This window comes from Ailuropoda melanoleuca, chromosome 8 (genome assembly GCF_002007445.2).
Source record: "Ailuropoda melanoleuca isolate Jingjing chromosome 8, ASM200744v2, whole genome shotgun sequence".
Taxonomy (NCBI): Eukaryota; Metazoa; Chordata; class Mammalia; order Carnivora; family Ursidae; genus Ailuropoda; species Ailuropoda melanoleuca.
The window spans coordinates 18,957,029-18,972,715 of NC_048225.1; the positions used below are offsets into that span (position 1 = coordinate 18,957,029).

Sequence of the window (15,687 nt, forward strand, 5' to 3'; positions counted from 1 at the left end):
TTCATAGAAATCATATAATATTATTTTGTGTGCATGTGCATATATGTGTGGGTTCATGTTAGATTCCTCAGTTTGCTATTTTCTCCTAGTATTGTACCTTGGAGACCTGTTCATAGTACATACAGAGCTCCCTTATTCTACTTTTTGCATAACATTCTATAGTGTGACTAGCCATTTGCTATGGATAATATGTGTTGTTTATAATTGTTACTATCACAAACAATGCTATACTAAACATCTTCACGCATACATGCAAATGTTACTCTGGGACAGAGAAAAAATGTTACTGGGTCCTAGGTTGTATACATTCAATCGATACTACCAAATTATCTCCCCAGAGATTGCACCAATTTATGACCTAACAGCCATATATGAGAATATTTTCCCACCACATTCATGCCACTACTTTATGTTGCTAACCTTGTAAAGTGAGGGGTGCCTGGGTGGGTCAGTTGGTTAAGCGTCCAGCTCTTGGTTTTGGCCTAGGTCATGATCTCAGGGTCGTGGGATTGAGCCCTGAGCAGGGACACTGCTGAAGATTCTCTCTCTCCCTCTCCCTGTGCCCCCTGCTCCCCACCTCCCCCTGCCCCACTCACTCTCTCTCTCTCACTGTCTCTCAAAAAAACTTGTAAAATGGGTAAAACGTGATGTCTCATTATTTTACATTTCCTTTCCAGGATTAAGAATGAAAATGCTTATACGCAAGTAATGAACCATGGAACTTTACATCAAAAACTAGGGGTGTACTTTATGGTGACTAACATAATATAATAAAAAAATTAATAAAAAAAGAATGAAAATGAACATTCTTTGTATGTTTATTGGTAGCTTGTCATTTTCCTATGAGTTTGCCCATTTCTCAATTGGATTTTTTTCTTATTCATTGTTAAATGCTACATATTCTTTTTTTTTTTTTTTAAAGATTTTATTTATTTATTTGACAGAGACAGAGACAGCCAGCGAGAGAGGGAACACAAGCAGGGGGAGTGGGAGAGGAAGAAGCAGGCTCATAGCGGAGGAGCCTGATGTGGGGCTCGATCCCACAACGCTGGGATCACGCCCTGAGCCGAAGGCAGACGCTTAACCGCTGTGCCACCCAGGCGCCCCTAAATGCTACATATTCTTGATCGTAATCATTTAATATCTATGTTGCAAATACTTTCTTTGACTTTATAGCTTACATTCTAACTTTGTTTATGGTCTTAAAGGTTCAAATTGGATAAATTTGATACACTTTTTCTCTCAGTGGCTTTGAATTTCATGTCTTATTTCAGAATATTTTTTCCACATCAAAATCAGGGTTTCCTCCTATATTTTCTTTTACTACTTTGTTGCTCTCCTTTTTATGGTTAGATTTTGAATTTACTTTTGTGATTGGTATAAATTGCGGATTCTAATCTAATACTGCCTATGGTAATTCATTTATACTTTTAAAACACAGAGGTGGGATATTGGCATAACAGAACTACAGAGATTATAATCCATATGTGATGTGATTGGTTTTCTGTCAGTCCAGTTTATTTATTGAGTAACTGCTATCGCGGGACACTGTGGTAGTATATGGAATACAGTGGAGAACAACATGTCCTCATGGAGCTAACTTTCTCATGGTGTGTGTGTTTCGGAGGAAAGAAACATGTTTGAATAAATTACTTATGATTGTAGGTCCTAATCCTGGTGATGGTGCTGGTAGAGAGGTGGTTAGGGGAAATATTCTTGAGGAGTAAACTTTGAGCAGAGTTCTGAAGGATGAGTGGGCAGGATGAGATTGGGGGTGGGAGTGGGAAGTGGGGTAAGAAAGAATATTTTAAGTAATGGGTAATAGCATGTATGCAAGGGTCCTGCGGTGGAAAGGAGCTTAGGGTATTGGAGAAACTGAAAGGATAGGTGTCTAGAGCTAGAGAGCAATAGAGAATATATAAGATGGACCTGGTATTGTGAACAGGGATCAGATCTGACAGACCAAAGGTCTTATAGACTAAATTAAGCATTATCTGCTACAGCTAATGGGAAGCCATTGAAGGATTTTAATTAAGTTACATGATTAGGTATACATTTTTATAAGATCCTTCTGGCCACGGAGAAGAATGAAGGGGTTCAAGAGTGAATGTGGAAAGGTGATTTATAAAGTTATTATTGTAGGTCAAATGCTTGGACTAAAGCCGTAGTGTGGAGACGGGGGCATTAGGCTGTTATTTTTTTTAACAGTATTTAATGAAGAGCAAAAAACTAATTATTAGGAAAATTCTGCAATTGGAAGAGAGAGACTATTTTCCAAAAATCAAAGAAATGGCAGGAGATATTAGTGGAGCGGTCTCATCTGAAAGAGTGTGCCATTCTACTCTTTTAATTGTTCAGTCTGAGACTAGCTGAATACCAGGTACAGAAAGTGATGGTTCTGGAAGAGTTATGTGTAAACGGCATTTTTATAATTGGACTCATTTAAACTTGCAAGGAGAATACATAATTCAAAGTGGTGGTGAGCCACTTGGTCAGGCACTAGATGCTTAGGTAAATATGTAACCATGTCCAATTCTTTGTGTATTCCAGCTTTTCTTGTATTGGAGTTTAAAAATTTTAGCTCCAAGTTGGTTGGTCATTTACGAATATCGTGGAATTATAAGAGCCCGATAAAAACTGAGATGACTTTGGATACACCTTAAGGAAAATGGCAGGAAAGCTTTAGTCTAAGGCGCATTGAGAAAAGTGGTCTGTAGCTGGGTAAGCTTGGGAAAGGCATATTCTCTATCTTCCTCTTGGGAGTTTCTAATGCATGTGAAGATTATTAGCACTGAAAAAGTAAAGCTGAATTTATTACTTGACAGGTAAGGGAGAGCTGTATTACTCAAAAGTGACTTTGGTCCTTCTGAGTTACAAGGGAAGGGCTAGATCCTAGATAAGGAAAGGAAGCTTTGCTCAAACAAGGCAGGAACAGGAGGCCACCATCGATTGGTTGAGGAGAGGATTGTAAAGTCTCCTTTTGAAATGGTCATTGCTCTGGTTTACATCAGTAATAGTGGGCACAGTTCTTCATAAAACCACGATGATATAACAGGGAGTTTTATATACATAAGCTTGGGAGTTAGAAATTTTTTCAACATAGCGTTAAAGGTTCTGAGAAGTTGAGTCATGAAGGAACTTGTTTAACTTTGTCTAACTCTGTATGTCCCCCAGTTTGAATACTTGAAACCTGCTTTTAATAACTAATGTATTCTTGGAACACATCATGGAAACAACTGCTTTACCTAAGTGTGTACATTTTTCAGGAACAAATTAACTCGAGCTCATTGTCAAGGATTTGGCTCAGCTGTATGCAAGAGCTCAACCTTGTCATTAGAGTTACCAGTAGTAGAAAAATAATTAATATCCAGGGATCTGAGTAAGAGATTGTTTATGATATTGTTTGCATGAGTTCTTGTGTAATTTCTTATTCTCTTGGAGAAAGCTGGGGCATATACATTTGGGGAAGATATTTGGGTTCTAGAGCCCTAGGAAACACGGGGCAATGTAAAGTCAAGCTTTCCCATGTTGTCTCTCTCTGTGGCCAGGGCTCCTTTTCCTCAAAATAGCTCTCTGGCTTCTGCAGGCACCGGAGATAGACAACATGTTTCTTGGTGACTTTGGAGGGACCATGTTGGTGAAGATCTAAGGCAGGGCTGCCTAGAAGTCTTGTAACCCGTTTCATTCTTGATGTTCAGGTGTTGGTGCTTCTTTGTTTGATAGGCTTCTTCAACTCTGGTATTTCCAACTCTTAGAACTCAATTTCTGGCAGACTACTAAGAAAATGTTTTTTTCAACAGAATCAGTACCAGCACATTGCTTGGGACATGATACCCATACATCAATAAAATATGAAAAATGCGTGAATGATGAATAAATGGTGTTTATTTTGATTTTCATAAATTGGAGTCAGGTGGTACCCTCACATTTGTTCTCTCCATTATAAGATCTGTCAACATCGGGGCGCCTGGGTGGCACAGCGGTTAAGCGTCTGCCTTCAGCTCAGGGCGTGATCCCGGCGTTACAGGATCGAGCCCCACATCAGGCTTCCTCTGCTATGAGCGTGCTTCTTCCTCTCCCACTCCCCGCTTGTGTTCCCTCTCTCGATGGCTGTCTCTATCTCTGTCGAATAAATAAATAAAATCTTTAAAAAAAAAAAAAAGATCTGTCAACGTGTTTTATGTTACCTTCTGTCTGTCATCAAACAGGTAACTCTTAAGGCAAGAGGCTAGACCCAGGGAAACTAATATCTGTGAAACTTGAAAGCAGATTTAAAAAATGTCTTTAAGTAATAATATAACCAGGTGTCTCAATTCCCTTAGATAGAGGTTACCTGGAGCCATGCCCAAGCCAATGAAAGTCTGAAGTTCTTCCTAAAATTTCTGCATATTCTGTGGCCATTGCTATGAATTTTTCTATGGGCTGTCTCTAATTCAAGCCACATCAGTACAGACAAGAAACTCAGTTCTTCCTTGAATTACACACACAACATACACATATGTGACGCATGCAACATACACATGCTGTTCACACACATGTTTGGTAGTGTAGGAGACTTTACTGAAGGTTCAAGGGGAAGACAGTTGAACAGCATAGAAATGTGGCCTCAAATTGAGGATAGGCATCTCCATTTTTAAAATGCTCTGTAGGCTCCCCAACTTTGGAGAATTTCCACTGGCTCCTTTCCATAGACTTTTCTGCTCTTCTTTTTGGCTCATTTCTCCTTTCTTTACTTTCTTTACCATTTTCCTCTCTGAGGAGCACTTAGATATTACCCAGATTTTCTCATTCAGGGCAATTTAAACCATTCTTTTGATGATAGGTTTCTTGATAATATTCATCCTTAGGGTCTCTCTCTGCACCTTCAAATGACCAATTTCATCTGCCTGGCCCCAAGACAGCTCCTCTCTAAGATAAAATCAGATCGGACAGTTGAGATAATAACATTTTCACCTCATTACACGTTGTTTTTCTCTTGCAATTTTCAATGCAATATTAAAAGGAATGTGCAATAATCCCTTTTTAAAAAAAATCACAGTTTAATGGGCTTTTAATGATAGACTTTCTGTGCCGTGGGAAGAGGGGCATGTATAATACTCATTATTACAAACTATGACTCACCTGCATCATCATTCTGTAGAAAACTTTTTCTGGCAAATGTCTTGCCTGAGAACATGGCTAAATGAATGGGTTTGTCTTTGCCTTGAAGGACCTTACAGGATAACCTTACATTCAAGCCCTGTCCTTAATGTAACCTTGGGGCTGAGTTTTCCAGCAAGAAAGCCTTCATAGTTTCATTGGCTCTCAGACTTCTTTTGGTTTCCTAGGCACCTGGCCTACCTAGAGTGAAGCGTAGGAACTGGCCTAATCCAATTGGAAATTTTCACATGATGTCCTCAAGTTTTGGTATTATCTGGGAATAAATACATTTAGGTGTATGTAGACATTTCTATTCTATTAAAATGGAAGTCCCCTTATTAACACATTATCAAACAAAAACTTGGTTTATTTAAAACATTTTTGGAAGACCCATTAGAATTGATTAGGAGCCTACAAGGGACTTCTACAGTGAAGAAACTAAGTACTGAGAAAATGCGTGGGATGGTTTATGCCTTTGACAAGGAAATGAGGCAAGAAGAGTTATAAACAAAGAGGGAGACAGGATTCCTTACATTTTTTTTTAAAGTTAATGACAGTTGCCCTTGACTTTTGTGGTTTCTACTTGATGCATCTGAAGGTATTCTGGGATTTCCTTGTTGGAGAATGAGTTCATTTCTTTTGAAGGACTCCTGGTTCATTTATACATAACAAATTCTTACAGGAGACTTTAATCATCATAGTTTGCTTTTACATCTTTATCTTCTCCACGGTCCTCTTTCACATGTAATTTTCATATCTGCCTTGCGTTCATTTCGATGTGTTGCATGTTTTACTGTGGATGATGAGTCTTTGGACAAGCCATTGCCTTCCTTAGGGCTGCTTTCACCTCCTTGTTTCTAATTGTATAAATAAAGGGATTCAGAAGGGGTGTGAGGATAGTATTTAGCACTGACACCACCTTATTAATCTTAAAGGAAGAGTGTGTTGTGGGTCTCAGGTACATGAACAAAACAGCACCATAGAGCAGGGAGACTACTGTCAGGTGAGAGGCACAAGTAGAGAAAGTCTTCTGTCGGCCAGTGGCTGAAGGGATCTGTAGGATGGTGGACAGAATATAGATATAAGAAATCATCGTGAAGAAGAGTGACCCTGGGATCACCAGAACTGTCGCCAAAAGACCCAGGAGCTCCAGAATGCTTGTGTCTGAGCAGGCTGCTTTCAGAATGGGACCAACATCACAGTAGAAATGATTGATGACATTATTGCCACAGAAGGACAACTGGATGAGCAGTAGCATCTGACAAAAGACAATGGTAAAGCCTACCACCCAAGCACTGAGGGCAAGTTGCAGGCAGAGGTTGGTGGTCATAATGGTGGGGTAGCGAAGGGGCTTGCAGATGGCCAGGTAACGGTCAAAAGACATGACGGTGAGGATAAAGAACTCAGTGGTGCCCAGGAAAAAGTGAAAGAAGGCTTGTAGTAGGCAGCAGGGGATGCAGATAGCTGTTCTTGCCACCACAAAAGTTTCCAACAGTTTGGGGATGACTGTGGTGGTGTACCAGATCTCCAGGAAAGACAAGTTACAGAGGAAGAAGTACATTGGTATTTGTAGCCTAGGCTCCACCCAGACAATGGCAATTATGAGCCCATTGCCTGCAAGGGTTAATATGTAGATGAAAAAGATGACTATAAAAAGAGGGATCTGTAGTCCTTGGATATCAGGAAAGCCTAGGAGGATGAACTCTGTGATTGTCGTGCCATTTCTCATGTCCCTTGATACTCTAGAAAGACAAGCAAGAAAGTAGTTTCATCAGATTTCATGCTCAAACACAGGGTGGACACAAAAAAGGAGGATTCTGATTCTATTTAAGATCCTTCAGGACACTCCCCCTCCTTCGCATACAAATATATATCCTCAGCACGCCTTTCTTACTCAGGATTGGGCTTGTCCTTTTGCCAGCTAAACCATCTTTTAATGGACTTTGAAAGTGCCAAGTACACTTGATGAGTGGAAAAATACTTTTCCATCCATATACAGCTATGAGAATAATCCCTGCAACATGGTTTAACTGTCAATAATCCATATGATTTTTTAAAAGTGTATATAAGGGTATATCTGCATAAACTGCGCTGTGGGCTCATAAGAAATAATCCACACCCCCCTATTATATTCCAAAAGAAATTCTTGATTTATATTACAAATATGTTTAAGAAAGCTGATTTTACAATCCCCCCCATCTCTGTGTGTGTACTTATACGACTAAAAATCATTGCTGTTATATATTAGCGGTGAAATACAACTTCGATAATAGAGCAGATGTTTTTCTCAAGAATCCGCTTCCAAATTCTAATTCAGACTCTTAACAAAGGAGACTAAAAAACATTCAAGTGAAATGAATAAAATTGCTAAGCAAGTAGGAAAATGTACTAAGCTGTAATTCAAAATGCCAGGACCAGCTGAATTAAGGCCTAATATGCAGAAGTACCTAATCACCGTATACTGGATAAAGATCCATAGACATGAAACTAAAAAAGTAAAAAGGCTAGCAAATGCTTGAGATAACAAACTGGATCCTGGAAAGCACATCCCTACCAAAACCTTCCTTTATGACTAAGTATCTTTCCATACCAAGCAAAGCATTCCTATTTGCATATGCAAATCCATAGGTTGAGAACTTTCTTTCTGTTCTCTTAAAATTCACTGGAAAACAGTAACACTACTTCCTCTCTTATTGAAGATATTCTTCCACATGGTTCTTCTTTGCAGTGGGTAAGGTCAATTGCTATGAAATGAATTGCCCCATTTTCAAAGTGTGGGAAACTTCGCATGAAAGAAGCGGCTCATCGTTCATTGATATGCGGTTTGGTTCTATCCTCATAAGAGAGAACAAGAATTCTCTGAGAGCCTAGAGGAGAAAAATATTTCCATTTCCTCCCACCTCTTTTCTAGACCAGGAAAAGATTATTTTTTTGCCTATTAAGTCAAAAGCTTCAGTTATTTCCCATGAGACTATAAGAGAAGAGAAGTATTTGAATTTCTGCTGATGGTCAGTACTGCCAGCCATGAATCCCTCAGAATGGGGCAGAAACAGATTTATCTTCATTCCCTACTCAGAAGGGAGTGGCAGTCTGTCCTGCTTAATACAAAATTTCTAAGGGCTAACCATTCCACAATTGGGAGAATTAAACCTATATATTCCATAAACATTTGCTGAGAGCTTCCTATGTTCCAAGTCCTCCTAGAGGACTAAGGAGCTTATCATTTAAATAGGGAGAGAGACGGTGTATAATAATTACAACATAACCCAGTGAGTAGATAGTGTAGAGTTGTACACAGATTGTTTTGGGAACACCCAGAGAGACCCATTACCCAGCCTGGGGAAGGGTTGAGAAGGTTTTCCAGAGAAGGAGATGCTTAAGCTGAGTCTAGAGGCATTCAATACGAAAAGAGAGTGGGGTGGGGAGGGAAAATGCATTCCAGACAAGGCCTGCAGTTTGTGAACTAGGACTAAAGCAGAGAATTCAGCTGGAGCTGGAGCTGGAGCTGGAGCTGGGAGTTGGGCTGGTCCAGACACTTCTGATCAACTAACAGGTGGGGCAGGCCTCCTGTAAGTCATGATGGGTTCATGAGACTCTTGGAGGAGAGAATTTTGAGTCAGGGAGTTTGCGAATTTGTGCAAATGTGTATGTGTGGAAAATACGGTGTCACCTTCCTCGCCAACACACATACACATGTATCTATGCTTCATGGAGGAAGAGCCTGCAGGTGGTAACTGAATGGGCTCCGTTGAGATTCTGGTCACACACAGCGCTGCTATGTATCCAGTGACAAAGCAAGGCATATACAAGGAGATAGAGACTCTGTGTACTTTTGTAAGAGACCGTGACTTGGTTTTGGCACCACAAGGATCCAGGAGTCCCAGCAATGGTGTCGACTGTCTGGACTGCCAACTAGATTGGGTTGTGAGCACATGTGAAGTTTTGTGAGATTTCGAGAAAGGTCAGATGGCGTGAGTTAGCAGGTAAAAGCAATATTCAGAGAAAGACAGGAAAGTAACCTTAGGAAGCTAAGGGGATAAAGTTAAAATACTGGATTAAACATTGCAGTCGACATGCTTACCAGATTTAACTATATAGTCTAGACTCTTTTTCTTTTCCTTCGGAGAAGTCACGACATACAGAGTCATATGGCGCTCCTCCTCATCTCCCCATAGCAATCAGGAATTGTCCTGTTCGTTTTACCTCCTTACTTTCTAATCTGTTCCTTCTGTCTCTTCGAGGCTATTTTTGTTCATGTCATTATCTTTCATTAGGGTCAGGACAGCCTCCTAACTGTACTCCCTGTCTCCTGATCTGTCATACTCTTTCCTATCCATGCTCCAAACTGTAGCAAGAGTGGTCCTTCTCAAACACAATTCTGACCATGTCACTCCTCGGAACCTTGAGGGTGGTAGCATCCAGACTCTTTGGTGTGACATTCAAGGGGTTGACGATCCAGTCTTACCTCACCTGATCTTCCAGCCTGATCTGCCATTTTCCTTCCCCATTCCATGCCTTGTGCTTATTGAGTTACCCAAGTTTAGAGTTTGACTAATTCTCTGTAAATAAGATTTCCCTGGAACCACACTAATTTGTTTACCTATTGCCTGTGGATGCTTTGGTGCTACGATGGCAGAGTTGAGGACATATGGCAGAGACTCTAGGACCCCCAAAGCCTAAAATACTCATGATCAGGCTGGCCCTTTACAGCAACAGTTTGCTGGCCCCTGCTCTGGCTGCCTGAAGGTGCCATCCTCTCGTCACTTAATCACTGTGCATGCTGTTACCTTGGCCTAGAAGCCTCCCCCACCCCCGCCAATCTCTCCAGCATTTGGCTAAGTCCTATCTGACTTCTAGACCCCAGCCGAGGAACCATGTCATGGGAAGCCTTCCCTGACTTCCCATCTCCAGTCTAGCTCTGGTGCTACTCCTACCTACCCCCCCACCGTGACCCCCTGGGCATTTCCATTTCTGAATGCTTACAAAATTGTATTTATAGTTTGTTTGGCTTCCTCCACAAACTCTAAGGCCTTGAAGGCAACAGTAATATCTGTAGGGCCTAAGCATGGGCTTGGCATAAAATAAGCCCTCAAAAGAGATTTTCTGAAGGATTATATAAATGGATAGTTTGTTGACACTGTGTCCCCAGTTACCTATGAGTTTATGTATACTGATACATGTATATGTTTATAAATTGCTACTGTTATATTTCAAAGGCTGGAGACATAACAGGGACTGTTTGCTAAATAATTTGTCTCCGAGTCCGCTGCTGCTTCCAGCCTTTATGTAAATTTTGCTGCGTGCAGACCTTTCTGCTCCATCTTTCCCTAATCAGGCTTCGTGTTTCTTACTGTGTTCTGGTTATTCTCCCTGATCTCCAGACTGCCCAGAGGACAGAGAGCTTTTTTTTTTTTTTTAAGATTTTATTTATTTATTCAACAGAAATAGAGACAGCCAGCGAGAGACGGAACACAAGCAGGGGGAGTGGGAGAGGAAGAAGCAGGCTCATAGCAGAGGAGCCTGATGTGGGGCTCGATCCTGTAATGCCGGGATCGCACCCTGAGCCGAAGGCAGACGCTTAACCGCTGTGCCACCCAGGCGCCCCAACAGAGAGCTTTCTTAACCCACTTGATGCTCAATGGTTTGAGGTAGAGTGGAATCATTTTTTTTTTTCTGAGCTATGTTGTGGCAATCAAGCATCCTTCATTTTTCTTAAACTTTCATTGTCTCAAAAGAAAAAGAAAAGTAGAAGGGTACTAACATATATCTTTTCTGAGTCTGGGCTAAGGGCAACATGTCCCAAGCCTCATCTTTTGTTTGTTTACTTCTTCCTTTTTTTTTTTTTTTAAACTGTTGCTGACACTTTCAATTTTTCAAGACTTTGATCATGTTGTGCATTTGAAGATGCCAATAGTGTTCAACCAGGTACAGAGGCTCCTGGATTATACTCTATAAGTTGCACAAAGGGAAGTGCATCAAGAATCACTATTTGGGGGACTGTGCAAAACTGGAGTGCAAAGAAAAGCAGCCAGTTTGAAATTCATCCCAAGGATTGATGGTCGTGGGTAAAATGCAGTGAATTAAGACTGCTTGCTGGTCCAAGTCCAGTCAGGGTTAAGACGTTTCTATATGAGACCGAGATGCATTAATTGGAATTTGTTTCAAGGCTTCAGGGCATCAAGGCTAGCCGTAGCTATTCATTCTACAGAAGAGCAACACTTTACCCAGAATGGTACTCTTTGTTTCTCTGTAGCAAAGCAATACTCACAGCACTGATGATTCCCAGGGAAACACTTCTGGTCCTGAGGTGCTTCCTTATCCACGAGAGAACTGAAAGGAAAGGAAAGATATTCTTATAAATGCACAGAATTGAAACAGAAAATTTCCTTCTTTTTTGTACCAGGAAAATGAATCTCTCTAAAATTTAAGATGAGTGCTGTTATGCATTGCTGAATTCCATTCATAAAGCTTTCAAGAAATAGCAAGATTGCTTCAGCGTTTAAGAGAATTTTGTTGAAAGTGATTAATAGATCAGTTCGCACTAGGTCAAGATTTCTTCTCTCAACTCAGCAGTTTGTTAGTGGGGCACTTGCCTAGCTTCCTCTGGGACATCAGTCTCCATAGATGTGCTCCAGAGACTCCCAGGAGAAAACAAAGTCTCGCTAAAAGTTTATCCATAAGTCAAGGTGGGACACTGGCAGTTTTCTAAATTCTAATTGGGACCAATCATACCTCCACTCCGGAGATAATTAATCAAAATCAGAGACTCCATGGTTTTCTGGGTTTTAGATCTTGGATTTCTCAGTTTCTGCAAGAAGAAAAATCAGTGGTTTCTTAAGTAAATGGGATCCTTGATTGAACTAAGTTGAATCAAGGGTAGGAAATTTATGACAAGGAATAATGTGACAAGTGGCCAGGTATGCACAAGTGCCCGAGTGAATGGCGTAGAATTGTACGACTTTTTGGGTAAATTATCTTATGGTGATAAGTGAAAAGATGGGGTTTTGAACTCTTGAGGGTCAACAGAGAGTTGATGGATATAGCAAGCATAACTAGTTGGGGAACCCTCTGCAAAATGAGAAAATAGAGTTGGAATTGTAATTAAAAAAAAAACTTTCATGAGGTATAGTTCGCATAGAATAAAATGCACAGTTCAGTGGGTTTTGACAGATGTGTATATCCATGGAATCACCACTTCAATTAAGATTTCGAATGTTCTCAGTGCTCCAAAAAGTTTCTTTGTGCCCACTTTCAGTTAGTCTCCCTCAACACCTTCCCTCCCACCCCTACAACCACTGCTCTGATTTCTTTGGCTACAGATGAGGCTTGACTTCTGTATGATTTTATATGAGTGAATTCATACAATCTGTATATTTTTTTGTGTCTAAATGCTTTTCACTTAGCAAATGATTTTTGAGATTCACCTCTATTGTCAAATATAAAATGTTCATTCCTTCTGATTGCTGAGTAGTATTTGATACGGTTCAGGGCAGGCTATCCCCAGACATAGCACATTGGTATATCGATTATTTAAAATTAAAATTACTTAAGAAGTGGCCAGTGTAAGAAGGGCACTCTGAACTTCCCTTGTCTCCCTGAAAGCAGGAAACAAATCTCCCATGTGAGGTGTATCCTCCCTGAACCAGGAGGAAGAGAGACATCCTTATCACTAGAGATGGAGAATTTAGGGCCAAGAAAGCTATAAAAACAATCATTGTTACTTTACCAATTGACCTCCCCAAGCCCAAACTTCTCTGTCTTGTCAGTTCCTCACAAATTTATTGTTTCTTTATCTAAAAGATATAAAAGCTGCCTTGTTTGGTCACTTCTTTGCATCTTGTATTTTTATGAGCTCCTGTACATACGAGATTTAAATTTGTTTTTTTTCTCTTCTTAATCTGTCTTAAGTCAATTTAATTATTAGACTAGCCAAAGAAACTAGAAAGGAAGAGAGGGAAAGTTTTCCTTCCCTGCACATTCCCATATTCCATGAACATACCACACCTTATTTATCCATTCAGTGGTTGATGAACTTTTGAATGGTTTCAGTTTCAATTATATGAATAAAGCCATGGCAAACAGGAATCTTTTTGTGAGCATANGTATTTCATGAACATACCACACCTTATTTATTCATTCAGTGGTTGATGAACTTTTGAATGGTTTCAGTTTCAATTATATGAATAAAGCCATGGCAAACAGGAATCTTTTTGTGAGCATATGTTTTTATTTATTTTAGATAAATAAATGTTAGATGAATTTCCTGAGTATGAGGTAAGTGTATGTTTAATTTTTTAAGAAAGAGCCGAATTGTTCTCCAGTGAGATCTCACCATTTTGTTGTCCCATCAACCAACATACGAGAGTTCCAGGTGCTCCATGTTTTATCAATATTTGTTATTGTCAATTAAAAAAAGACATTATTTTATGGGTAGGGCTTTCTCATTGTTAATTTAATTTTCATTTCTGTGATGACTAGTGATATTGAGCAAATTTTCATATGTTTATTGACTTCATATATTTATTTTTTGTGAAGAATTAATTTAAATATTTTATTCACTAAAAATTAGATTAATTTTCCTTTTATTATTGTCACATAAGTTCTTTATTCTAGATACAAGTCCTTTGTGAGATAAAAAAAATGAGATTTTTTCCCAGTTTGTGGCTTACTAATAATTTTTTTAAAAGATTTTCTTTATTTATTTGACAGAGAGAGCACAAGCAGGGGAGCAAGAGAGGGAGAAGCAGGCTCCCTGCTGAGCAGGGAACCCAATGAGGGCCTTGGTCCTAGGACCCTGGAATCATCACCTGAGCTGAAGGCAGATGCTTAATGGACTGAGCCAGCCTAATAATTTTTTTTTAAAGTAGGCTCCATGCCCAGTGTGGAACCCAACATGGGGCTTGAACTTATGACCCTGAGATCAAGACCTGAGCTGAGATCAAGAGTTGGATGCTTAACCGACTAAACTACTGGGCATCCCAATACTTTTTTAATAATATATTTTGATACATGAAAGTTTTAAATTTTTGAAATCTAATTAATTTTTTCCTTCTTATGTTTCATTTATTTATTTATTTTTTTGTATCCTGCCTAAGAAATCTTTGCATATCCCAAGATTGTAAAGATTTTCTGTTTTCTTTTAGATGTTGAAGTGTATGATCCATTTTTAGCTCATTTTTTAAAAAGATTTTATTTGAGTGAGAGAGAGAGCAAGAGAGCATAAGCAGAGGGAGCGGCAGAGGGAGGGGGAGAAGCAGACTCCCTGCTGAGCAGGGAGCCTGAAGTGTGGTTCTATCCCAGGACCTGGGATCATGACCTGAGTGGAAGGCAGATGCTTAATTGACTGAGCCACCCAGATGCCCCATTTTGAGTTAATTTTTAACATTACTTGTAGTGCAGGTCTCACAGCAAAAATTTTTCTGTTTTTGCTTTTGTGAAAATTATTTACATACCTTTCATTTTGAAGAATATATTTACTGCATAAAGAATTCTAGACAGTTTATTCCAGTCCAGCCCCAAGCCCAAGCAGTTTAAAGATATTGTTCCATTGTCCTCTGACTTGCATGGTTCTCATGAGACATAAACAATGTATTATGTATATTTCCATATTTATATAACATGTGTTTTAATGTGTGGGTGTGTGTGGTGAGTATTTTAATTTTTTTTAAAAAGATTTTATTTATTTATTTGACAGAGACGGACAGCCAGCGAGAGAGAACACAAGCAGGGGGAGTGGGAGAGGAAGAAGCAGGCTCCCAGAGGAGGAGCCTGATGTGGGGCTCCATCCCGGAATGCCGGGATTACGCCCTGAGCCGGAGGCAGATGCTTAACGACTGCACCACCCAGGCGTCCCTTAATTTCTGGTTGTCCAAACAATTTCTATCACTGATTTTTGGAAATTTAATTATGATACGTGTAGATGTAATTTCGTTTTGTGTGTTTTGCTTGGTGTTTCTCAAGCTTTGTGAACAGGTAAATTTATATTTTCCATCCAATTTTGAAAAATTTTTGTCATTATGTCTTTGAATTTTTTTCTTCAAATATTTTTTTCTGCTCTCAACCTTTTTTTATCCTCCAGTTATACATGCATTAGATTGTTGGGTGGTCTCCAAAAGCCACTGAAGCTCTATTTATTTTGTTTTTAGTTTTTATTACTATGTTTAGTTTTTATTCCTATGACATGTAGTTTGGATAGTTTTTATACTTAGTCTTCAAATTCTTTTCTTGTGAAGTCTAAACAGCTATTAAACACATTAGGAAAATTTTCACTTCAGCTCTATATGCTTTTCAGTTACATTTATGTATTTTTTAATCTTCCATTTTTTTCCGCATTATGTTCACATTAAAAAAAGAATCTTACAAAATATTTACCATAGCTATTTCAAATTCTCTGCCTGATAATTCTATCATCTCTGTTATTTCTGGGTGGGTTCCTATTGACTGATACTCCTTTTCATTTTGGATCACATTTCCTTTTTTTTTTTTTTTTTTTTTTTTTATTTTNTCTAGTAAGTTTTGGTTGGATGTTGGACATTATGATTCTTGTTG

The 15,687-nt window shown here is 39.3% G+C and overlaps 1 protein-coding gene across 1 annotated transcript; it reads right to left on the reverse strand.

Moving 5' to 3' along the window:
• Positions 1–5,929: 5,929 nt before the first annotated feature.
• Positions 5,930–6,898, reverse strand: LOC109488528 (olfactory receptor 6X1). The gene has a single exon (XM_019793394.1). It carries the CDS (start codon positions 6,866–6,868, stop codon positions 5,930–5,932), a length of 939 nt encoding a protein of 312 aa, XP_019648953.1. The 5' UTR covers positions 6,869–6,898.
• Between the last annotated feature and the right edge of the window lie 8,789 nt (positions 6,899–15,687).

Bases quoted from the DNA above. Each gene is read 5' to 3' on its own strand.
- LOC109488528 (XM_019793394.1), bottom strand. From the start codon at position 6,868: ATGAGAAATGGCACGACAATCACAGAGTTCATCCTCCTAGGCTTTCCT.